The sequence below is a fragment of the Alosa alosa genome, chromosome 11 (genome assembly GCF_017589495.1).
Source record: "Alosa alosa isolate M-15738 ecotype Scorff River chromosome 11, AALO_Geno_1.1, whole genome shotgun sequence".
NCBI lineage: Eukaryota > Metazoa > Chordata > Actinopteri > Clupeiformes > Clupeidae > Alosa > Alosa alosa.
This window is the reverse complement of record NC_063199.1, coordinates 15,739,714-15,766,076: the sequence shown is the minus strand read 5'-3', so window position 1 is coordinate 15,766,076 and position 26,363 is coordinate 15,739,714. Positions and strand designations below refer to the sequence as shown.

General features: G+C 45.2%; 1 protein-coding gene across 2 annotated transcripts; it reads left to right on the top strand.

Moving 5' to 3' along the window:
• Window positions 1-379: 379 nt before the first annotated feature.
• Window positions 380-25,554, top strand: arih1 (ariadne ubiquitin-conjugating enzyme E2 binding protein homolog 1 (Drosophila)). 2 transcript variants are annotated; one of them, XM_048256983.1, is made up of 14 exons: window positions 380-894; window positions 5,902-5,969; window positions 6,107-6,251; window positions 11,422-11,514; window positions 14,026-14,081; window positions 16,786-16,852; window positions 17,308-17,414; window positions 18,253-18,295; window positions 19,371-19,442; window positions 19,580-19,710; window positions 20,022-20,079; window positions 20,364-20,624; window positions 21,552-21,664; window positions 22,386-25,554. In XM_048256983.1, exons 1-14 carry the CDS (start codon window positions 613-615, stop codon window positions 22,468-22,470), a joined length of 1,581 nt encoding a protein of 526 aa, XP_048112940.1. In that variant the 5' UTR covers window positions 380-612; the 3' UTR covers window positions 22,471-25,554. The 2 variants fall into 2 exon arrangements, with proteins under 2 accessions (XP_048112940.1, XP_048112939.1); XM_048256982.1 differs by having other exon boundaries at window positions 381-894; window positions 20,022-20,082.
• Window positions 25,555-26,363: the final 809 nt, after the last annotated feature.

Genomic DNA, 26,363 nt, shown 5'->3' with positions numbered 1-26,363 from the left:
TGAATATGTTGTTGGCTAGTAGGCCTACAATAGCCTACATCCAAATAGCCTGCCAAATACGATTTTACCAGGTTTGAACCAAAACCTTGCCATTCTCTATTTATTTAGCAAATAAAACCAATTTGTGAAGGAAAAAAATCACACTGCTGTTTTTTCTTTATGGCAAAGATGAAAACGTTACAAAGTTATGCCATATTCAAATAACATCATCCTTTTGGACTCAAATCAATTGAATTATTTTGGATTTACGTGGTCTGTGGTTTGCCCTGCTCAATATGGCAACTTCCTTCACCCAAGTACAGAAATAACCATGCGCAAAGATGTGTTTTCAATCTACTGTATTTAAACTCAGTTGATAACATTGGTTGAACTACGTCTTCACTCATATGACGTAGCCGCGCCGTCAGTTCATGACGCTGCGTCTCTTTGTTGGCTCAGCAGCAGCGACGCTTGTGTTGTTATTTTCTCTGCATCGGAAAATCTGAAGTACTGGCTACTCAGCGAAACACTTTTACTGTTTTGTTTTGTTTTGTTATCTCATTGTATCGGGCTTTAACCTACCACAACTAACAACAATAACTCGGCTTGTCATAATCCGAAGTTAACCTAGTAATGGACTCGGACGAGGGTTATAACTATGAATATGACGACGACGAGGAATGTAGCGAGGATAGCGTTGAAGAGGAGCCTGAAGACGACAACCTGGAACTGGGGGATGTGGAGCTGGTCGATCCAGTGGTGGCCGGTGGTGAGCGAGATGAATGTGGAGAAACTGGGGGAAGCGGCCTCGGGCCTGGTCAAGATGAGGAGGACTACCGATTCGAAGTACTCACTGCCGAACAGATTCTTCAACATATGGTGGAGTGTATCAGGGAGGTCAACGAGGTCATACAGGTAAGTGGGTAAGGGATACAGAAGTGGCTTTTATGACAACTGATGCAAAAAGTTATCAAGCCATGTATTTGAAATGAATTGCAACCTGATTTTGCCTCTGGTGGCTAAGAGAGGAATTTGTAAAATGGGGTCAGCGCTATCCATGTTCACTTAAAGCTAGCATGGAAAAAAACTTAGCTAGCTGATCAATAAAGCGCAAGTTATCTTGCTTCAAATAGTCTTATAGGTACACATTTGAAACATGTCATCGAACCAGCTGGCAAAATTGATGCCGTTTGCTCGCAATGTTGTCGTGATGCATCAGCTGTGCGCATAATTAGGCCATGGATAGCTACCTGCCAAACTTCAAAGTGCTAGCAAGCTTACAAGTTAGCCTACCAAAATAGAGCAACAGCGGGACGCACACATAACCTAACATAACAGCACTTGAAGGTTACGATAACTTGTTATCTCATTCGTTTGTTTGGCAACCCTGTAGAATATCTTGCTAACATGTGCAAGTTAAAATTTCAAATCAAATTGACAAGCCGTTTATAGTAGTGGTGGACAATAATGAACACATGACAGCGAGATGCCTCCTTTATACGTATGCAGAAGTCAAATAATTGTTGCCACGATTAACCTTTTTTCCTCTATGCCTTTACTGGTGTTTTTTTATCACCAGATATAGCATAATAGTATTGTTTACGACGTGATGATCAGCTAAGTGATAGATAACCTAGCTGACTGCCCTGTCTTCTCAACAACATGGCGGAACTAAAATCTCATCATGGCTGTTTGCGCTAGTTCTTAGCTGACAAATAATGGAAAGTCTTTGGTTTACAGAAGACGGTTATATCAGAAATATATTTTGATACTCCTTCAACGTAAAACAATATTACTGTCGGCAGTGTGAACACCAGTTAGCCAGCTAATACTCAAGCTAGATAGTTAGCCTGCCTTCCTATCTAGAATATTTGGTAGTTATCAATTTTAGCCGCCTTAATGACCCAGTGACCTGATACGGATGGTGTCAACATTGTTAAAATGTGTGCTCCAGTGAACTTATCATACCGCTGTTGTATACTGATGTATTTAGACATACTGGCACGGACATTTAAGCCGTGGCTACTCGAATAATACAGATAATACCAAATAAGGCATTATGCATGCGATAGATTTTGGGTTGTTCACCACAGACCTAGAAGCTGAGTAAATTCGAAACCGTGGTACTATTCCACACCCCGTTCTGTCTGGGTCACTGTACTAGCCATCCTCTCTTATAAGGAACTGACTCATTAAGCCCGGTGGCTTGGCAGGCAAGCCTGTACTTTGAATCACCTCGACTGTGCTGGTTAAGTAAGCTTAGCAAGGAAAAGAGGGCTACGTGCTGTAAAGAATAGGCTAGGTATTGTGTCAACTGTCAGACATTGGCCAGAGATTGATGTCGGTGGCCTTCAGTTATTTTGCAGCTCCTCTGCGGTTTTAGCCTTTCCTGTTCTCTCCCATTATATAAGCCCCCACCCCCCTCAATAGTTTAAATGCCCTCCCACATCACCACCACCCTTACTAAAAAATCCAGATTCTGCTCAACCAAATAATTGCCTAGCTTGCATAATCCTGCAGGCAGATATTCTGCACACAAACCCTAACCAGTGATGCCCTGGGATCATCTCCATTATGTTTCCAATGTAGGTCGGACATTTAATCCTGGTCTATGAATTTGTACATGACTCATAATTGCAACAATGCCAGGAAGGAGGAGTCTCAAACATTAGCTTTATCACTGCCATAGAAACCAAATGGCAACAAACCAAGATCAACACCAAAGGGTGCTGCAGTAGGCTTGCTTTATCAGCACCAAACATGGCAAGTGGGAAAGATCAGGCACATGTTAACATCTAGGGTAACAAATAAAACGTTAAACATCTCTACAAAACACATCTGGAATGATTACCAATCACTTAAAGTTTGCAAAACATGTTAAAGTTTGTTTCTATGTGCCCTAGATCAAAGGTTACAGCATTCTGAAGATAATGACATGGAGTGTCAGGCAGTAGCCCATAGATTTGTGCTCTTGAAAAGCTCATTTATCTGAAAGTAATTGTGAAAGATATTGTCAACTTTTTTCTTATTCTATTCTTTTTATGTTGCACACATTTCCCTTGATATGGTTTTGACATAAAAATGAAGAAAATATATCTAAAGGGGTTTTAAACTTTTAAAATATGCTGTTCTGTAACTCTGTTACCATAAAATGCTGTTTTTCTCCCCCTCCCTCAATGGCAATAATCCCAAAAAGGAAAATAAGTTCCAAAAGGACACTTGATTTAGTATATTTCTTTTGAAAATGTTCATGCAAGTATAGGTTAATATGTGTAACTCTGTTACCGATATGGTAACAGAGTTACAGCAAAGTCACAAAATTCTTTCTATATCTTCGGCTGAGATGTTCTGAACAGCCCCAAATTGTACTGTATGTGTATGGTCACGCTAAAAGCCTCTGGGGGCATGCCAAGTTTCGTGAAATTCTGTCCATGGGGGGCCATGAAATAAATGAATGTACATGTACATCTAGTGACTGTACACCCATCAGCTTGTAGAAGGGTTGCCGATGGGTGATGGTGACACTCACACAGTACTCACTCACCATTACACTATACCTCCCACACAAACACACACATACCATATCCCCTCACACATACCCCCCACACACACTTACATACACATAGCAGGAGTTGCAAAAAGTAGAGGATGGAGACAAATTCACAGGCGTGATCTATTTCTATGGAGAGAATGTGCTGGACTGAACGGCGGTCGTATTTTGTGCCGCTATGCGGTACATCTACTTTGTGCTTTTTTTTTTTTTTTTTTTTGCTTTCTTTCATTACGATAAAACATACTATAACTAATGAATACATGACAATTTTGGGAACAATTTACACAATTAAATCTTGTTTTAAACAATAGGAACATTTGTGTGCCTGTGTAATCACAAGAGATCACAGCCTCCTCCGCCATCCAGTCAGTGCTGTGTGGGTGTCCAGTTGCGGCCTCATGCCCTGCCTGTCGACCCAGGTGGAAGCAGCTGTTGCAGAGCTGTCTGGAGATATCCCGGCAGTCAGCATGTGTGCTGGCTTCCTATCCCTTGTGGCGTGCGCAGCTCCTCAGAACAGGCCAAACCCAGTCACCACCACACTAACACCCTTTCTCACACAGCTCCCACCTCCATTTGCAATCAAGCCAGTGGAAACAAAACATGCTTTGATAGAAAAGCTTTGATTTTAGGCACTCTGGCACTCGGGAACAGCATCTGCCTTGACAAGGGTACTGTCTTAATACCTATAGGTCTCTGTCTTTGTTCAGCAGTCTTATCCGTGGGCTTAGAGAGGCAACCAAAGTACTTCCGGTAATTGACAGTCTCTGGAGACCTCACTGGAGCGTGTTGTTTGGGAAGGTCACAGCATTGCACATGGACTAGTTTAAACTGCCATTTAAAAAATAATGATAATTCAAGAAGACAATGAACATACCTACACTTGTAAAAGCCAAGTCCCATTGCCACAGCGGAAATATATGAGAATGACTACTCCTTTATGATTAGTGCAACTGTATTGGGGAGTCATTCGGCAGATCATTAGGCTAGTTGTTTGCTCAAAAATATATATTAATGTAGCTGACTGCGTGAGGCTGACTTTGGATTGCTAGCTTAGCAAGCAGTCTAGTGATTTGTGTACAGGAGGAAGAAAACCTCAAACCAACACAACAAATATTTTCATCCCATATGCTTATGGATTGCTATTCTTTGTGGCTGCATGTCAACATCAGTTGATTGTTAGCCTACTTCTTATCTAGTCAGTCAAAAAGTGTGTATTTTGTGGGATGCTCTTTCTTTTTGGGAGGATAGCTGTGGAACCGCAGTAGCGTATTGGCCTGTGAAATGGTTGGCGCCACTTTGATTCCCGGACTTTGCAAGTCCATATTGTTTTGGTTGAAGGCGTCTTCTAAATCCCACTCCCTTTACTTTACTTGCACTCTTTGCTTTCATGATAGTCATATCACTTGTCAATTTGTCCTCAGACTTTGTTTTTGACTTTGGCTTACACATTCATTAACAGGCAAAATGAGGACTAATCGCCTTTTCCCAGGCGTGTTTAGTCCTGTTACACCACTAGTGTTCACCACACTCCACTCGCAGTCCGTGAAGCTGGATCTGACAAGCGGTGGAGTGAACGGTGCCCTAACCATCAAGAGCTGGACAATACAACTCCTTTAACATTGTCCTGATAGTAAGAGGTCATATCATGCCAGGCCAGGCTAAGGTATATAATGACACGTTTCTTCTTCAGTGCTCACGTGTCCTCAAGTGTCTTCTCCATGTGGCTTGTGTCCACAAGTACGGAGAAGAGTGACCTCATTTCATCGGGCTTTGTGTGGCCAGCGAGCCACAAGAAAGCCTGTGTCCCTCCACGGCTTCCCGTACTGTGTGCTCAAGACGAGAACAGAACTGTCTCTGCCACTGCCGTTCCAAAGGCCTCGCAAAAGAAGGCTCAAGGCTGCCTTCCTGCTTTGTGTTTCGTCTGGGGGGGGGGAAATAAAGATGTGTTTTTGCGTGTGTGTACATGCGTGTGTGTTTCTTCAGCCACCTTTCTTATAATTCCATTCCCTGTATTGCAGTAGTGGAGTGTCCGATGACTGGTGTGTTGTACAGTTATTAGTAAGCCAAGAGAACTATGTTAGCACTGCATGATGGGTCTTGTAGTACTCTTATCCCTGCTTAAAGCCCAAGATGGCCTCTCCACATACAAAAAGAAACATTCCACTGCTTCTTTGCCTGTTGGTGTCTGCTTTTAGTTAAAGAAATGCACAAAGTGCCCTACACGTCTGCTTTAAGTCAAAGAAATGTACTAAGTGTCCTATACCCATCAAGAAAACCTGAAATGTTTTGATCATTATGGCTTTTTGGGCTGTGGATGAGTGAATTGAAATAGTTAACAAAGTTTTGCTTGTTTTTTTTGTCTCCCACAGAATCCAGCAACAATAACTAGGATACTTCTTAGTCACTTTAACTGGGACAAAGAGAAGCTGATGGAAAGGCAAGTGTTTCTCGAGTGTGCGTGTGTGTGTCCGTGCGTGCGGTGCGTTGAACAAGAATTACATCAGAAACCCACAGCATCTGGCACCTCCAAGACCCCTGAGTGGAGTGGTTTCCTCCTCTTTGTCCTGTCTGCAGGTACTTTGATGGGAACCTGGACAAGCTGTTCTCCGAGTGCCATGTGATCAACCCCAGTAAGAAGTCCCGGGCACGTCTGGTCAACACGCGCTCTTCCGCACAGGACATGCCATGCCAGATCTGCTATCTCAACTACCCCAACTCGGTCAGTCCACGATTACACACTGACTCTCAGTGCTGCCCTCCCTGAACTCCTTTCACTGTGTTGTCCTCTTTTTCTTTTGGTTTATCCTCTGTCTCGCTTGCTCACTCGCTCGCTCACTCACTCTCTCTCTCTTACTCTCTTACTTCCAGTCTTCTGGAGCAGAGGAAATGAAAGAGGAAATTTCTTCTTTCCTCTTATTCTACACCCCTCCCCCCCACCTCTCTCTTTCACTCTCTCGTGCCATGTGGTGCTGCCGTTCCCTGACGAAAAATTACAGATCAGGCTGACCCTCAGCTTGTCCTCTGGCGCCCTATACTCTCGCTAGTCGCTAGCATAATCCCTGCAGTCAGATGGGTCCTGTTTGGATGCAGCCGGTCGGCCAGGCTTCGCTACCTATTCGCTGTGTTTAGCCTGATGCCAGAGAATGTGTCTGTGCACTCACACTCTGTTTGTTTACAGCCTGCCAGCCTCTGTGCTGGGGAATGGTGGGTCACAAAAAGCAAGGTAGAGACACTGTATTTCAGCATTGTGTGTGTGTGTGTAAGAGAGGTTGAGTGTGCATGTGCATGGATGCATTTGAGAGTAGGTGTGTGTGTGTTTAGAATTTGTGTGTGCACTTGCAATCAAAAGCAGCTGTGTGCTCAGTGTGCAGAGTGTTGAGTGATGGTTGGCTGTCACCATCTATAAAAATGGCGTCTGTCAAGAGGCACCTAATTGGGTTGTTTGAAAATGTGTCCGGAAGTGAGCGAGTCACATGACTGCTGCCTTTTTTGAAGATGGCGGCAGTCAATTAAGGATATTTTTTGGCTGAATGAACTAGCCTAGCATCCGCCATTGAAATGAATTGAGGCGGTAGGCCTACTTCCTCATTCTCTCCACATCTATATAATACCTCCATGGTTTAATCATAGACATTGTGTTTACATGTCTGAGTGTGGGTGTGGTGGGTGTGGGGTTAAGCTGCTAGCTCCCCCTCAGCCTGGGCCATCAAAGGGGATTTCTAATGAGCTGCTTTCTCTCCTAATCTCTTAGGATTACTACATTGTATACAAAGCAGTCGGGGGCCTAGCTCAGCCGAGCTGCGAGGTTTTCCTTGAGACTTATACATGTGTCTTTACACTGGCATCCTTGTTGAGATGACTGTTTGAGTTTTGTTGCAGTTTGATGCTCTGTTGTTATAATTGGATGTTTTCTTCTGGTGAGCATGAATCAACTGTATCATATACAACAACAATCAATTCATTCGTCATTCATCAATCAATCTTTGTCATTCGGTGTGGTTTCTGAAATTGAGTCTGTATGTGTCAGACTTGCTGTTATTGCTCATGGGGCAGCCGTGGCCTACTGGTTAGTGCTTCGGACTTCGGTTCGAACACCGACCAGTAGGCACGGCTAAAGTGCCCTTGAGCAAGGCACCTAACCCCTCACTGCTCCCCGAGCACCGCTGTTGTTGCAGGCAGCTCACTGCATCGGGATTAGTGTTTGCTTCACCTCACTGTGTGTTCACTGTGTGCTGAGTGTGTTTCACTAATTCACGGATTGGGATAAATGCAGAGACCAAATTTCCCTCACAGGATCAAAAGAGTGTATATACTTATACTCATTTGTATCAGACTTGACTACTGGGAAATTAATGGGGAGGTGAGGACGTCCTGAACAGAAAGGTTTTTGTGCTGGTTACAAACCAACCAACTTGGTACTAGAATATTGTTTCTTCTTCGAGCGTACTCCCACTATTCCATCAGTACCATACCCGAGTACGTTTGACCCCCCAATGTCTGGTTCGTTTGACCAGTGATCACTGCAGGACTCTACGGTTGGGCTTATGATCGCACCTATGCAAAGATTTTAGAGCACAGCAGCTCAACCGTGCCTGGGTACAGTTCGATAATATAAAGCATGAGTGCGGAACGGGAGAGAACCGTACTCTGGCACGGTACAAGTGAACTGTGCACAGTGAGGGTACACCCTAAAAGTGCCTATATAGAGGAACTGTGCCCAGTGAGAGTTACGCCCTAAAGGTGCCTATGGGGAGGAACTGCCCAGTGAGAGTACGCCCTAAAGGTGCCTATGGGGAGGAACTGTGCCCAGTGTGAGTACGCCCTAAAGGTGCCTATGGGGAGGAACTGTGCCCAGTGAGAGTACTCCCTAACGGTGCCTATATAGAGGAACTGTGCCCAGTGTGGGTACGCCCTAAAGGTGCCTATGGGGAGGAAGCTGTAGACTATAGTCCGTGTTAATGACTGAAGGCTAGTGATCAGACAGTGATGAAAGTCAGTGAGTGAAGGGCTTTGCGCTATGAGCGTTTGCGCTGCATGTCACTGTAGTTTTTGTGGTCGTGCCTGCATATAAGGTGAGCGTGCATATGTTGATATATACATTTGTTTTCTCATAAGCACGGTCTGGAGATTAACCAGATCAAGTCTCAGAGAGAGGGGAGCCCTTGGGCTTGTTAACTGGGGCATGTTATCCCCACCCCAGCACCAGGGTCTGTAAGCATGACTTGCAAGTTTCCTGCTCGTAAGCAGCAGTTGAGCCAAGAAAAAAGAAGGCTGTAAGGAATAGCAAACAGGTTCAATCAATGCCTGACATACTTAAAGATACAATCCACGATTTGGCTTTTTTTATTGTGGGAAAGGTTGATATTTGTGTTTCGAGAAAATGCTAAATGTGACAAGATGTGTCTTGGGCAGTTTGAAGAGAGCATGGGACATAAAAGTGAATAATTGGTAAACACTGCTGTCAGCCCGTGAGATCAGGTGTCTGTTTAGAGTAAGAAGCCCAAGGAGGTTGTAGGCTACAGTGACTCTAGAATAGCTATGGGGTGGTGTGAGCCATGACTCACAGTAAACTCCCTAAAATCTAATTTAGGCCTAGTTGTTGTGGACCATTTGTGACATGCGTACTTGCGGGGCCTTCTGCTACAGTTAATACATAGAAATATAAGTGCAATGTTTTTTTTTTTTTGTTTGTTTCCATCCAACCTTTTAATGTGCATATTACTTATTAGAATGAGAAATCCTGACACTTAACATGCGCATTCAACTCACACAAGATCTAACATGATTAAATTAATGAAAACAATTTATTCGCATAGATTTGCATCTGTTGCATTTCTACATGCGTGTTTTTATAAACGTTGCCCTGACGACCTTCTGTTTTGACCCCCTCACTGATCAGAACTCTTTCCTAGATTAGCTGAATGTCCTTTTGTAATGCACATAATGGCTCCCTCCAAACCATTGTTCAAGTCCAAGAACTAGATGCAAACAGAGTCTCTGAGTGCAGGTACTTCCATATGGGTTCTATATGTTGGTGTTTTAGTGAATATAACTGCGTTAGTGTTATTTGGCCACATCATCAGTATCATGAATGTCACTGTTGAATGTCCGTTTCAGCGTATTTTCACCGTATAGGCGCGCTCACTCAAGTACTTTTTTGAAGTGTTTTTTTTGGTGAGTTAAAAATGTCAATATAGAAGTGGAGGAAACCGTACTCTCTTGTATGTTACTTTTAAAAGGCTTTATTGCACCATGCCCTTGACTACAGACGCATTTCGGCGTCAAGACGTTTTTAGTAGTATTCAACTGTTGAATGGCCGTCTCCAAAATGCTGAGTCCCCCTCCCCCCTTACTTAAAGGCCCTTTATCGTCGGCAGCTGCAGGCTGACAATCTTGGTCACTCCCTGAGAATCAACCCATTTTACCTGGGTGTTTCATCATACAACCTACTTTACGGAGTCAAAACACACACACACACACACTATACACACCATGCCCTTCAGCACCTGAATACCACGCATGTTTTCTAAAACCAGGTCACACACTAAAGCAGGCGCCCCATTCAGCAGGGTAATATCCAACCATGTCTGTTGCAGCTGATATAACTTCCTGTTTTAAAATAATAAAACTGTATGCACTTGGGTTATCATGCTGGGATTCGGTTAGATATTTGAATGACTGTTGATTCCTGCCTTTCCAGACAAAACAAGGAAGTAGGCCTACATTTAGCTACTTTAGTGTTTTTTCTTTGAAACACTAATAGTTAATGAACAACTTTGAGGTCTGTACTTGAGAATCTTGCATCTATCTGGTATGTATAGGTGTTGGTGTCATAAGTGAAGTAAAATTACATTGTGTGTACTGTGTTGGTTTGCAGGTGGATAGCAGTGTAGATCTCTGATGTAGAGGCTTGTCAGGACCAAATACACTCTAGATGCAACTGCTGCTGCTGCTAAAGCAGAGATGACCCTGATAATAGCATATCGGGTGTTGGCCAATACATTCAGAATATTGAGTGTTTCTGAAAACAGTTTGAAAAGATTTTGGTCTATAATCTTGGTTTTGGTTTTGGGCTTGAAATATCACAGACAATGTGTGAATGAAATCTGTGGCATGTTATTCCGGTGCCACCCTACAAGTGTGTGCCTGTCTGTCTGTGTCTGTGTGTGTGTGTGTGTGTCTTCCTGACCTTCATATGGATACAGCTTTTGCATACATTAGGAACAGACGCTGTGGCACGCAGAGGCCTTTGTTAATATTTTAATGTATCTGTTAAAAAGCAAGCGGAGGTAAACAGTGGTGACTGGGGCACATCTGTGGTTCGTCAGGTCTGTGTTTGCCATCAGTGGGCAAACAGGATAAGGCAAAGTGGCAAGCCATGGGCTGTATTGAGCAGAGAGGCAAGCCATGGGCTGTATTGATTGGCGGGGGAGAGACTGAACAAAGCACCCTTTATTTTCTGTACTAAATATATACAGACTTGGCAAACTTAGAATCTCGCTCTCGCTTTCTCCCTCTCGTTCTCTCCCTCTCTCGCTATCTCTGATTTTTTTCATTTATTGTGAATGCTTGTAATGATTTTATTAGGACCTTGATCTTGTGCATTAATTAAAACTTGATAGTGAAAGTCTTGCTTAATTAGAGAGCAACAACAGAATCTCCTCTGAATCAACATTGTCTTGTAATAGCCCATTTTCCTTTTTGAAAGTATTTGTCAGTCTTTGGCATTTGACCTTGTGGCCAAAACCTTGAAGTGATGTACAAATGACTGTCAGCTAGATTGGTGACCTCGATAATGACTGTCTCTTTGTCCCCCCTCTCTCTCTCTCTCTCGCTCTCTCTCTCGCTCTCCCTCTCGCTCTCTCTCGCTCACACTCACACTCACACAGTACTTCACAGGCCTGGAGTGCGGTCACAAATTCTGTATGCAGTGTTGGGGCGACTACTTAACCACCAAAATCATAGAGGAGGGAATGGGACAGGTACTGGATATTCCTTTTCTTTTTGAATGCAACTTAACACCTGTGTGATGTCACTTTGTACCTCAGGTCAACAAGTCCATCTGTTTTCATTCATCAGTTATCCTGAAGCAGCTCTCCGGCACAACTAATTCACACCGCTAATTTGACTATTAGCATGTTTGCATGCCAGTATTTCACCTGCTTATGTGAGGCCACGTCCACGTTCACCTTTTCCCTCACCTCCCACTCACCACCCAGAGACACCTAAACACAGTGCTGTGTTGTTCATGTCTACTGATGCTTGCACCTTCCCCACTGAAACATATTTATTGACTCTGTGGGTCTCCATTCAGCTCCATAAAAACTGTAGCCGTGCAAATGCAGCTTTGGTTCGAAACAGGCCTCACTTCAGCCGTTTATAGATATAGTTTATAGGTAAAAACAGTATTTGTGAGTCATAGGTTTCCATTCAGCTGCACAAACGCTGTAGTAAATGGACGTTTGATTGCAGCAATCAGATCCCAGATCAGTCATTTTACAGCAACGACGAAGCAAGAGCAGCGTTGAGTCTCATATGAGCACTGTGCTGAGAGCAGTGAGAAGCGTTGAGTAGTCTCATATGAACACTGTGCTGAGAGCAGAGAGAAGCGTTGAGTAGTCTCATATGAACACTGTGATGAGAGCAGTGAGAAGCGTTGAGTAGTCTCATATAAACACTGTGCTGAGAGCAGAGAGAAGCGTTGAGTAGTCTCATATGAACACTGTGATGAGAGCAGTGAGAAGCGTTGAGTAGTCTCATATGAACACTGCTGAGAGCAGCGAGCAGCGTTGAGTAGTCTCATATGAACACTGTGCTGAGAGCAGCGAGAAGCGTTGAGTAGTCTCATATGAACACTGTGCTGAGAGCAGAGTTGAGTAGTCTCATATGAGCACTGTGCTGAGAGCAGAGTTGAGTAGTCTCATATGAGCACTGTGCTGAGGGCAGCGAGCAGCGTTGAGTAGTCTCATATGAACACTGTGCTGAGAGCAGCCGTTGAGTAGTCTCATATGAACACTGTGCTGACAGCAGTGAGAAGCGTTGAGTAGTCTCATATGAGCACTGTGCTGAGAGCATCGAGCAGCGTTGAGTAGTCTCATATGAGCACTGTGCTGAGAGCAGTGAGAAGCGTTGAGTAGTCTCATATGAACACTGTGCTTGAGAGCAGCGTTGAGTAGTCTCATATGAGCACTGTGCTGAGAGCAGTGAGAAGCGTTGAGTAGTCTCATATAAGCACTGTGCTGAGAGCAGTGAGAAGCGTTGAGTAGTCTCATATGAACACTGTGCTGAGAGCAGTGAGCAGCGTTGAGTAGTCTCATATGAACACTGTGCTGAGAGCAGCGAGCAGCGTTGAGTAGTCTCATATGAACACTGTGCTGAGAGCAGCGAGCAGCGTTGAGTAGTCTCATATGAACACTGTGCTGAGAGCAGAGTTGAGTAGTCTCATATGAGCACTGTGCTGAGAGCAGAGTTGAGTAGTCTCATATGAGCACTGTGCTGAGGGCAGCGAGCAGCGTTGAGTAGTCTCATATGAGCACTGTGCTGAGTGCAGTGAGAAGCGTTGAGTAGTCTCATATGAGCACTGTGCTGAGAGCAGTGAGAAGCGTTGAGTAGTCTCATATAAGCACTGTGCTGAGAGCAGTGAGAAGCGTTGAGTAGTCTCATATGAACACTGTGCTGAGAGCAGTGAGCAGCGTTGAGTAGTCTCATATGAACACTGTGCTGAGAGCAGCGAGCAGCGTTGAGTAGTCTCATATGAACACTGCTGAGAGCAGCGTTGAGTAGTCTCATATGAACACTGTGCTGACAGCAGTGAGAAGCGTTGAGTAGTCTCATATGAGCACTGTGCTGAGAGCAGTGAGAAGCGTTGAGTAGTCTCATATGAACACTGTGCTTGAGAGCAGCGTTGAGTAGTCTCATATGAGCACTGTGCTGAGAGCAGCTATGGGAAGTCTCTCAGCTCTTAGTTCAGCCGTATGAACACTTGGGTAGAGCAGTGTGAGCAGCCCCAGGGTGGGGTAGTGTCCGGTCTCAGTCCAGTCATATTACAGTGGGATACGAGCACAGCTTTGTACTGTGGCAGCCACAGTCAGTATACGAGTCAGTCAGTGAAAACTGCGTGTGTGTGTGTGTTTGTGTGAGTGAGTGTGATGGAGAAAACATTCTACTGTTAAGTCAGCAGACTAGCGTGTTTGTGTGCGGACAGAGGAAGTGGATGACTAATGTAGTGTGCCGGACGACTGGGTTTTATCCAGCTGGGCTACCCACAAACTGGGTCTCATGTGTAGAGCAGACCAAGACCTATATCGGCTCCACATTAACAACTGGCACTCTATGCCATTTCAGGGTTTATGTTTCCACAATTAAGTCACTGCTTATACCCCTCTTTTCAAATTGACATGACTGGACATGTCTCTAACAGCTCTTTCTCTCTCTCTCTCTCTCTCTCGCTCTCTCTCTCCCCTCCCCCTTCTCTCTCTTTCTTCCCCTCTTAGACTATTTCCTGTCCAGCACATAGCTGCGATATCCTCGTGGATGACAACACCGTCATGTAAGTGGACCTACAGTGTTTCCTCATCTGTGTGTGTGTGTGTGTGTGTGTAACCTGAACCACCATGCTTCCTCGGGTGTCTTTTTAGAGCCCCACTGTGCCAGGTTGTAGTGGCACACAACTGACAGTAATGTAAGACAACATTTGTGTGTGTGTGTGTGTGGGTCTCCAGGGTGGGTATCTATGGCAGCAGGTAGATGTTTCTTTACTCACTAGATGGTGTCTGCCAGAAAAGGAAAAGCCATCTAAAGGTGTGATCGGTGCCTTGGGCATCTCAGCTGTGCTATCGACCGGTCTCCCCAGGTACCGCTTTAGGTACCGCTTGTTGTGATCCAGGCCTGTATAGATGGAGAAAGGGATGGGAAGGGAAGGAGAGAAAGTCATTATGGACCAATAATCACTGAAGAAGTCACTTGGACTTGTGAATCACCTCCAGGGTTAGGTGGATAAACTAGCTACTAGCTAACTAGCTTGGGACTTTGGGACGTCTACCTTGACTAAGAGTAATTCACAAAGTAAGGACTGCCATGGCCAAGCCTGTGAGGAGCTGCTTTTAGCCTTACAATGCTTGGGTTGTACACACTGGGTGGGGGTGAAGACTTTGGCGAGTGTGCCAGTGTGGGGGGTTGAAGACTATGCAGGTAGATTTCAACTCGCCAGATGGTATCTGAGAAGAGGAGGAGAAGCCGTCCAAAGGTTAGACTGGTGGGTTTGTCGGCTTACCGCTGTGACTGAGACGCCTAGAGTTCACACACTGTTTGTGGGGGAGGCTCAGGGACCGAAGTCAGTAGTGGAGGACCCAGGTTCAGAGGTAATCTCCTGCACCCACTCCTCCCCCTCATCTCCTGTCGACTCTTCTGCTCTTCTGCCAGTAAAGTCTTTCTCTGGAAATCCAGAGTTCTCGCGAGAGCACAATTTGAATTGTCTCTGCAAGAGACTCTGGCAATGAGTAATGATGCACATTTGCCCCTTGCATAGACGGGCCAGAAGCGAGCTAAACAGATGACGACAGCGCTACAGTTACAGCGCTACATTGGTCGTAGTGTTATCCAATTGCGTGCAGTGAGATTTTCAAATGCATGCTTGGTGCCGCCCCTCGAGTTGGGCCAGTTTTATTATTCGTGGCCAGACCCTTAATCTTTTTAGATTATCAGGGTCTGGACTTTCGCGGCTAAAAGCCACGAGTGCTAGTAGCATCTGATCCTGATCTTTGCTCTCCTCCTCGTAGCTCTGTGGTGCCTTAAAGACTTCAAAGTAATTGTCTTAACCTACATCCTGTCCACACTGGGCAGCTGAGGATGTGACATGCCAGTCTGCCAGAGTTGCGTTAGTGGCGCATCATAGAGACCCAGATTGCAGATTAACCTGGAAATGAGCTACTACCCGGGAAAGCACAACAAGCTGAAAATTGACCTCCAGCTTTGGTTGTCTGCATCATGGGTTGAAGCCTACTGCATTGTGGGCTTTTCTTAATCACAGATTGCCCAAGTCCAGTCCAGTCTCAGTGCACAAGTTTTTTTGAGGGTTTAAGTGTTTGACTGGGTTTTATGTGACTCATTAGATCAGCATCCATTGGCATGTGTGATGACGCAGTGTTTCCCACAGAATTTAATTCTATTTGTGGTGGTAGGTTTGCAGAATTAACTTGAATGCAACCGTTTTTAACAAATTAGCGCAGTGTGGTTATGATGCCGATTTAAGCACAATTTAGCCAGTCGACATTTATGCCAACAACTGCAGGATTGTTAATGTTTTCTTTAAATGTGCATGTAGGTTGTTGAGATACAAGGAGAGGCTGCGCAAAGGTGCACATAGCTCTACTATAAACTAATTCCATCCCATTTAAATAGTACAACATGGGAAATCATTGTGTGGTGGTCAGTGTTGATATTGTGGTGAGCCGCCACAAATAAGTGACGCCACACTGTGACGCTCACAATCTCACTGCTCCTCGCAAACGAATGCTGTCTCAACTTGGTCATGATGATTCTGACATTCCTCCCACACATACAGTTGTGAAGGGAATTAATAACCAGTGCTCAGAACCTCTCCCCCTCCCCCCCCCGGGACACGTAATGTGGTGGTGGTTCAGCTCTCCAACCTCAGACAGGAAGAGCTCACAGCCACAGCTTCTTGTGTAGGGCAGCACACAGAGGACTGTTAAAAGTTAAAACCAGAACCATTGCTCTTAAGACACCGTATAGTGACCATAGCAACCACTGCGTTGGTTAACAGCACTCCTAGCTGATGTCGGGTGCTCATGCACAATGTTGTACCATGTCGGCGTTTGCTGAGCGCGCAGGGACAGGAACCACCAGAACGCATGCAGATGTGAGCTGCCAGATCTGTGCCCGTCGTGTGCCATGTTGGTAAAGCTCTGTTGTTAGCTCTCCCTTGGTATGGGGTTGTTGGCAGAGGCAGGTTTTTAGCTGGCTAAGTCTGGTCAGCACAGCGACTGCAGAACCAGACTCATGCAGTTCTCAGATCTCGGCCTGTTGTATGTGCCATATTGGAATCGGGTGTTATTGCATCATTTTGTTTATAAACAGGGAATAGTTACAATAATACACGCATCTTTTTTATGCTTAAGCCTTGTCTGCAGTACCCTTCCTTTTACCGTGTGTGTGTGTGTGTGTGTGTGTGTGTGTGTGTGACTCTTACCACCTCAGTAGTGACTTTTTTCTGTGTACTTGTTCCCTTGCAGGAGGTTGATCACAGACTCGAAAGTGAAATTGAAGTACCAGCATTTAATTACTAATAGCTTTGTAGAGGTAAGATTGCAATCTTTCCCTTTATGTAGCCAATAGAAGTGAATGTCATATTTACAAAATGAAAAGAAGATTGTGAAGTCTTATATATTAAGATTTTTAATGAGATTACAAACTCATATCCTTGAGCTTTTTATTGCAAACTTATTCAATCATGTGCATGAGGATCAGCCTACCAAAGCAAAATCTTCTCTGACGCCATTATACTGTTTTAATGTTCAGTTTCCATAGATGGAAAATGCAAAGTAAAAGTCCCAGACAGTTTTGTTTGGGTGGTTTTCATTAAGTCTGAATCATGTAGTGAACTGTGTAGAGGAGAGCTGCATCATTGTAGACATCATTGGTACTGATGTAGTTGTATTGTTGGGCTAGTTTGATTAGCAGAGTAGACGGTATTCTGTCTGAAACAGAGGTTTGCCAGCGTTGCTGATGTCTTGCCCTCTGCCCCTCACACACAGTGCAATCGACTGTTAAAATGGTGCCCTGCGCCAGACTGCCACCACGTGGTCAAAGTCCAGTATCCCGACGCCAAGCCTGTCAGGTGCAAGTGTGGCCGGCAGTTCTGGTAAGTGTCCACACACACACACACCCACACCCTATAGCGTGGGCGTTTCTGATGACACTGCGTCTGCCACTTCCCTGAGTCCCCTTGGCATCTGGGCTTGAGATGCCACTGGAGGGTGGGGAGGAGTGGCGTGGGGATTGGCTCTGTTGGCATAGCTGCCAGGGCAGGCACTTGCTCGGTAACCACTCCCAAGACAGTGGCCATTTTAAACTCTTTCAATTACTCCAGAAGGAGAATGTGGAGAAGTTTCTCTTTCTCTTTCTCTCTCTCCCCCTCCCCCCCTTCCTCTTCCTCTTCCTTCTTTCCCTCTTTCTCCCTCCTGATTGTGAGTCACTCCCTAATCCGACCATCTGGAGCCGGAGGAGCAGCTAAAGCGCTTACCTGTGCGAAGGCCTCCAGTCGGACGCCCAGATTACTGCCCCCACCTCACCTGTGTGCACTGCAAGGCTCACTGGACAACACCTGGGAGTGGATATGATTGGGTGGGGGTTCAGCGCCATGGGCAATTTGTGTGATTTCATGTGGCTGTCGAGGCTACATACATGTAAACATAGACACACACACACACACACACACACACACACTGTTATATGGCTGTGTTGACCCTGCGGGGCATGTCCGAAGACTCCGCGGCTCCCAGGCGGTACCTGGGCTTGACAATCGAAGATTATTGGCAAACACATATAGAAACACACCCACACACCGAGCTCTTCTTGACATACTTGTGGGATGATCCCATAGCCGTTGCCTGCCCTGAGCATTTACTCACCCGTGTGTGTGAGTGTTTTTAATGACTCAGTTTGATGCTCTGTTCTTGTTTCCCCCTCCTTTGTCTTAGCTTCAACTGTGGAGAGAACTGGCATGACCCCGTCAAATGTAAGGTACGTTAGAGACAAGTCCTGACAGGCCCCCTGGGCTCGTTCAAACCGTCCATCGCTGTGACACTGAACCGGGTCTCTTGTTTACCTCCTCCCCCTGGGCTGTTCACTGGCTTGGTTGTCTGTCTATCTGTCAATGATTAAGTGTGGTGTTTATGTGCTGCCATGTGTTTGGCTAGAAGGGAATCCTAGCTATTGGCCTGTAGAGAACGAGGGTAACGTTCACGCAACAGTTCTGTTCAGCTCTACTGACAAATACCCATGCTTCTGAAAATAGAATTCACCTGGTTTTTCTGGCAGGTACTTTTTCCAAAATGCTGGCTTTGATTGGTTAAAGCTGACAAACTCGTTTTTTGGGGGGATTTCTCTTTTTGTTATACTTGTCATTGCAATGTAAGCACAGTTGAACGGACAGCTAGTTTCCTCTCGGCCTGATCTAGAACCTTCTGCCAAACCCTGCTGTGTGTGAGAACTGAGTGGGCCAAAGTCAGAAGTATGTCTTAAAGCAGGACACGGTGATTGTGTCTGTCCATTCTGCATGAAGTGTGTTCTTCAGCACTGTCTGTGAGCGGGGGAAGTCAAAGGTTGCGCTCGTAAACTGACACTCTGGCACTTTGAAACCGTTCGTAAATTCCGATTGTTGCTGGAATGGTCATTCATTTATTCCGAGTGTCGCACTCTGAGTGGATGCTGGAAACCAGCAAAAGGGACAGAGTGGCACAGACACGCTCTTCCATAGTGTTCAGTCTGTGAGACCCATACAGACTTATTTACGAATTATAAACAATGAATTAGTTATTAGTCAAAATATGTTATAATGTTAATTATCCTCACTGTCAAGTTCCTGAATGAAACATAAACCCCCATTTCACCCACAACTTTATGTAAATGATGTTCCTTGTGAAACCAGTTGTTAATTCATAGGGTGATAGAACACTCGTCTTTTTGCCTTTTGCAAGGCGCTGTTCCATATTTAGAGTGCCAGAGTGAATTTACGAACACACCCGAAGCAAAGATAAAAGGGCGCATCACCACCTCGGTGTTAATAGTAGTTGTCATGGCAACCCCTCTCTTCTAGTGGCTGAGGAAATGGATCAAAAAGTGTGACGACGACAGCGAAACATCAAACTGGATTGCTGCAAATACCAAGGTCAGTAGTGTGTCTGTGTGTGTGTGTGTGTGTGTGTTTGTTTCGCCTCCTTTCATGCATGGAGCGACTAGGTCTTGTGGGTAATGCAGTCTCTTTTTGTGTGTGTGTGTGTGTGTGTGTGTGCTGTGTTGCCTCAGGAATGTCCCAAGTGTCACGTCACCATAGAGAAGGACGGCGGCTGCAACCACATGGTTTGCCGGAACCAGAACTGCAAAGCTGAGTTTTGCTGGGTCTGCCTCGGGCCCTGGGAACCCCATGGCTCTGCCTGGTAAGACCACTAAGCCTGTGTGAGAGAGAGAGACTTGCAGGCGTGTGTTTTGTGCTTGACATTTAACGGATCAGAATGATTTGGTTGAGCAGTCTCATAGTTGACATTTATGGGTTAGCATAATCCGATTCTGCAGTGGCTTTTCCAGAATGACTCTATTTGTTTGCTCAAGTGCTGACTAACTGTAACATCCCAATGCACAGATACTTGGGTTCAGCACGTGTTGTCTTGCCTGAGAATTAGAAACGCCCGGTGCTTGTTCCGCAATGACCCCAGCAACCCGTCATCGTGTCCCTTCTCCTCTTCCTCAGGTACAACTGCAACCGCTACAACGAGGACGATGCCAAGGCCGCGCGAGATGCTCAGGAGGTAGTAAGTTTTGAGTTTTGCGCTGCCCCCCCAACACAGAGACACAACCTTTGGCTAAACCAGCGACCACACTAAACTAAGGCTGGTGCTATTCATTATCCATATACATTTAACAATAGAGGCTCACAGGGTCAGATGGAAATAAGTGTACGTTTGTAGGACTGTAGAGACTGTCCATGTCAACCACACGATGGGCAGCTTTGGCTGCAGTCTTGTACCACATTAGAACAGTCTGGAACACCCCAACCCACCCCCCCCCCCTTGGGTTCCCTCTCTCTCCGCAGCGTTCTCGGGCGGCGCTGCAGCGGTATCTGTTCTACTGCAACCGCTACATGAACCACATGCAGAGCCTGCGCTTCGAGCACAAGCTGTACGCACAGGTCAAGCAGAAGATGGAGGAGATGCAGCAGCACAACATGTCCTGGATCGAGGTGCAGTTCCTCAAGAAGGCCGTGGACGTGCTGTGCCAGTGCCGCTCCACGCTCATGTTCACCTACGTCTTCGCCTTCTACCTCAAGAAGAACAACCAGTCCATCATCTTCGAGGTAGCGCACACTCAACGCCCCTTAGGCGGCTATCACATTGGAGATAATAAGTGGCAGCAGCAAAGCGCAACGCTCAGGCCTTAACAATTCAAAAGAAGTTCAAGTTCCTAAGTTAAACAAACGCTGCACACTTCCGTGACACTTGAACCAAGTTCAACGCTCATTGCTTTAGCGCTGCCGCTGTAACGGAGGTGAACTGCGCTAGCGTGCTAGTTGCGACTGTGTAACGGAGGCGAACTGAGCTAGCGTGCTAGTTGCGTGTGTGTAACGGAGGCGAACTGAGCTAGCGTGCTAGTTGCATGTGTGTAACTGAGGCGAACTGAGCTAGCGTGCTAGTTGCGTGTGTGTAACGGAGGCGAACTGAGCTAGCGCGCTAGTTGCCCGTGTAAATCCTCACACCCCTAACCTTAAGAACACTTCTAACCGCTGAGTTGGAAGCCTGGGCTTTTAGCTCAGTGGTTAGAATGTTCAACTCCCATGCCGGTGTGTGTTGAGGTGGGGGGTTCGAGACCCCTGAGCGGCGGACGAATTATGACCTCTGTTACACCACTACAACTGTGCTGCTGCTGAACCATAGCAAGCAATAGCAAATCTGCCACTGGTCAATGTGATCCCTGCCTTAAGGTCCTGCTACAACACTGACCCCACACAATCAACCACATGGCCTCCGAGACACAGATTATGGTTCTGTTGTTGTGTAGATAGCTAACTAAACAGGGAGATTATGGCAGTCACCTCAACCTTGTGTTAGTGGGGCAGATAAGGAAAACAATTGTCCATTTTATAAGTAGGTCAAGTGTGAAAGTTTCCCCATAAAATCTATATACTCCAAAGTGATAATGGGTTCAGTTGACATAAGCATCTGTTAAACATTACTATGTCCGTCATGTTTCAATGTAAAATGATGTGTGTGCGTGTGTGTGTCAGAATAACCAGGCAGACCTGGAGAATGCCACAGAAGTACTGTCTGGATACCTGGAGCGAGACATTTCCCAGGATTCCCTGCAGGACATCAAGCAGAAAGTACAGGACAAGTACAGGTACATTTGCCGTTACTGTGTTTGTTTGTGCCTTGGAGCTCTGAATGGTTAACCTGACTCTCACCAGATGAATTTCGTTCTGCCTAACTCCACTCACATCCATCTGGGATCGGTTCCGTTGAGAGTGATTTCAGCACCAGATTGTATGGTAGAGCCAATCAGGACGCAGGGCGGGAGTTTCATAGATGTGACGAGCATTGCACAAGGGACTGTGAGACTGTTCTCAAGGCCATGGGTTGGCTTCGATGTGAGTGGTTGAAGTAGCACGTCAATAGATGACGGACAAGTGGCTTATCCAATCATATGCAAGGATTTTTTTGATAAGGCCCAGCCTTTTGAAGCACCACTCCAATGGATCGATCCCAGATGGATGAGTGGAGCTAGGCGGAACGAAATTCATCTGGCGAGAGTCAGGTTACTGAATGGTCAGAATGGCCCTGATGAACTTCGGATGTGATTTGATTGCATGATTCATTGGCTAAACCTGCCTCTCACTCTTTCTGATTCTCCTTTAGTTTGCTCTACATCTCTCTTTCTCTTTCTGTCATGTAATAGACCATTTTTGTCTCTGGCATTAGACCTGTGGCCAAAAACCCTTAAGTGACATTCAATTGACTGTCAGCTATATTGGTGACCTCGATAATGTGTCTCTCTCTCTCTCTCTCTCTCTCTCTCTCTCTCTGACAAACACATCAATCGTGTGTGTGTGTGGTCTCTGCAGATATTGTGAGAGCAGACGGAGAGTCCTGCTGCAGCATGTGCACGAAGGCTATGAGAAGGACCTGTGGGAGTACATAGAGGATTGAGCCTGGATTAATCCCCCAACATACATACACACACACACACACACACACAACACACACACACACACACACACACCTGACACACTGAAATACACACACCAACACCAAGACATGCACAGACTCTTAAAATTAGCTCCTTCATGGACAGGAGTGCTGACGCAGGAACAGCAGAGCAACAAGAGGGGGCAGCACTGAGCTCCCTTTCACCACACACACACACACACACACACACACACACACAGAGAACATGTGTGCACACACATCCCTTCATCCAGCCAGCACAAGTCCCACTCGCTACATCCCTGGAGGTGTTTTTTTTGTTTTGTTTTGTTTTCTTAATTATTTTCATTATTATTTGTTTGTTTGTTTATTTTTTAAACTCAAAAGTAAATTATATTTAAATAAAGAGTTAGATGATTAAAAAAAGGAGGAACATTCTAAAAACCATCACATGTACAACAGTATATTAGCTGCCTAGCGGACTGGCTGGAGGCCTTGTCCCTCCGTGTGTGTGTGTGTGTGTGCGCGTGCCCCCCCCCAACTCAACCCACAGACACACTGATGTCTCTGGTTTGTCTGTCTCTGCTTCGCTGTTCCATCTTGGACTCTTCCTCTTGTTTTTATTTTTTACATATATCTAGCGGTCCCTCTCTCTCTCCGTAAGTGGGACATGGGTTTTGGTTTGGAGCGTTTTCACAACTTTGAGTCCTCCTCCATGCTTGCTGTGGGTGGGGCCATGCAGCCATGTCTGGGTTTGTGAATGTTGATTGGCTAATTGTAATGAGATGTTTTAGGTAAGAAAACAAAACAAACTAAAACAAATATATCAAAACATAAAGAGCAAATCAGTATTTTTCGATGTGTAAATAATGCATATATGGCATGGGCTTTACAAGAGCTAGAGTGGCACATGTTTGCATCATTTTAAAAGTGATGGGGGATACAATATTTATTCTTTACAGATACTCCAAGAAAAAAGAACATCAAACAAAAGGACGATATGACGATGTGCTGTATTTCCTGTGTAGAATGAGTTTCTGTTTCTGCTGCATCTCCCACTCATGGCAGTGGAGACTGGGACTGAGACTTTGTCCCAACACAGACTGGTGCACTTGTCGTTCGACCTTCCACTCCAAACAACCCCACATCAGTGCAAAAACAGCCCTCAGCGAAAGCAGTGCTTCTCAAAGCAGCAGGGGCGTCTATGCCAAACGATCTCTGCCAAGCACAGGCAGGCTTGATGAGCACACTGCAAAGGTGGGAGAACCTGATGATGCTCGTGCTCTGTTGCTAGGATACTACGCTGGTGTTGAGGTGCAGACTGGGCTAGCCTGAGAGGACTGGGGGTGTGGCAAGGAACTTTGAGTCTCTCTCTCTATCTTTCTCTCTCTCCCTCTCTCTCATCCTGTCCCATCTGTTCCTGACCCCTGGATTGATTTAGAAATGTAGCGTTATGATATATTGAGAGCGTGACACTACTAATTTCTGAGAGCCCAATTTGAGTGACATTCACTCATGTAATCTCTTTCCTTTCTGTTTAAATGGCATTCTTCATCAACAACGCGTGATTTGCTTGGCTTGGCTTGACGTTCCGCAGAGGGAGAACCATGCTTCTCTGGAACAGGTTTAAAGGGATCTGATGACATTCACAGCCGTGCTGAAGAACTGCAGGCTAGACTAGACGATGTGGTCGCACATCAGCTGGGTGTTTACCATTGTAGCGTTACTTTCAGACATTATCAGCAGTTATTTCTTTTGCAGTGTGCAGTACGTTTTTCCAGAGTCTCAGAGCTGGATGTCTAGTCCTGGTGCAGTGTTGTGTGTGGGCACAGTGCTGCTGACTGGAACGCACCCTGGGCTTTGTCTGACACCTGATGGCACACAGCCTAACCGTGGGGCTGATCTCTGGCTAACTACAGGAAAAGCAGAACCTCTCGTCGGGTGGGACTTGCGCAGCCTCCATGGCTTTCTGTGAGCCACAAACACCTGACGGGAAGCATGTTCTGACTCCATTAGTCTTCTAGAAGGGATCTTCTGCTTGTGTAATCACCCACGCGTGCAACCTGGCTTCCGCCCCAACGAGCATCATGATGTGTGAACCATCCTGGTGTTGAGGACCGGTAAAGTGGAACTGTAACTACATTCTGCCATGTTGTGAAATTGTGTCCCTGGAAGTGCACTTCAAGGATGCGAGGACAAGCAGTGTCAGACTTGCGCTCTATAAACTAGTCAAACATACATGTTTCAGTCCTGCACACACGTGTCTGACAGCTGTCCTGTTGTTGCTGTCAGCCACCCATACTACTTTCAAACTCCAGCAGCTTTGCAAAGTAACTTTAAACATCAAAACCTAAAAAAAAAAGACTAATACATTGTCTTGTTAACAATTAAAACAAATGTCAAATAGTCTGTTTAGGGGAAGGGGTAAGTGTGGAAAATTAGAGTAGGCTGTGTTTTGTATACTATGATAAACATTAAGGCAAAGGGGAATCCCATGGCTCTGATCTCAAGGTGGTCTTCCAGATGCTTGTGTGGGGTGAGATATTAAGGATTCATCTATTACATAGATGAACTACGACAGCTGGAACTTCGAACTAAAATGAAATATAATTATTAAAAAAAAATAATATTTTACTCTGATACTAATTGCATCAGTGTGACTTTGGTGATGCAATTTAATGTTTGGACACACATGTTGGCTTGGCTTTTGTTTTGTTTATCCCAATGTCCTACCAGTGAATACTTGGGGGAATATGTAGGGTTATATGAAGATGTGCAATTGTTTGTTGGCTGTCTCCCTTTCTCACAGCCAGGTTTCGCTCTAGCCAATATGAGGCTTCTCAAAGCTGTGTCTGTTGGGTCATGTCCCGTAGTTCATGAATATTGCGATTTAAAACATTTACAGATACAAAAAGCAGCTACGTCCATCTGATTAAGACATCCAAAAAACTTTTAATACTTTTCTACATATATCTTTTCTTTATGCTATTAAATTGTTTGATTTCTTATATACATAGTGTACAAATGTGGAGGAAATTAGTTGTCTGTTTTGGAGAAAACATTAAAGTGCAAAATGTTGCAAATGTTTATCTGACTTGTGCATGTTGTAGCCGATTCCAGTCTGCTCAGCTCTGTGCAGTCCTGCAGAGGATTAGGGATACACAATGTAACAAACGCTATACTGGCCAAACTGAGATCTAGGACTCCCTTCTCAGAGCTCCACAAGTGCCGTAACATTTTTATGTTTATAACGTTTAATATCTTATGTAGATGCACAACAGACAACATGCCTAAACATTACCTAATGCTGGAAAAGTGCACCACAGGTGGTGTGAAAAACAGTGGTGATGACAGTGACTCATGCATGCGTTGTGCCCAACTTAAACTGCAAGGTTTTGTATGCCATCTGAAACGGCCAACTTTATTGAAATTGGACTTTAAAAGCCTATAAGCTACATGCAAGGGCAGACAATAGAAGTCAGCTAAATACTAATCATATCATAACTGTTTACTTGCACTGCTCTACCACAAGAGGGAGCTTGAGCGCTGGCCATTAATCACTCGGGAAGGGAAGGAGGGGGCCGCACTGAAAAACAAGATCCACGTTTGTTTATTGTATACGACACGTTATGTAGAATCAGGTTTTTTTTTTTTTTTTTACAAACCATTTGGTCACTTAAAGTTAAAAACAAATAACTTAATTTAAAGCATTTTAACCTGTAGCCTACCTCTACACATTGGATAAAACAGAAGAGCTTGTTCTCAGGAGCACTGTGAATCACCCCAAAAGTTCCAGCTGAGTCTTTCTAAGTCGACTGGTTCTGCTTCCACATCAGTCACCTTGAATAGCTACTGTTCTCACTCAACTTGATAATTTTATAATGAATGCGAGGGAG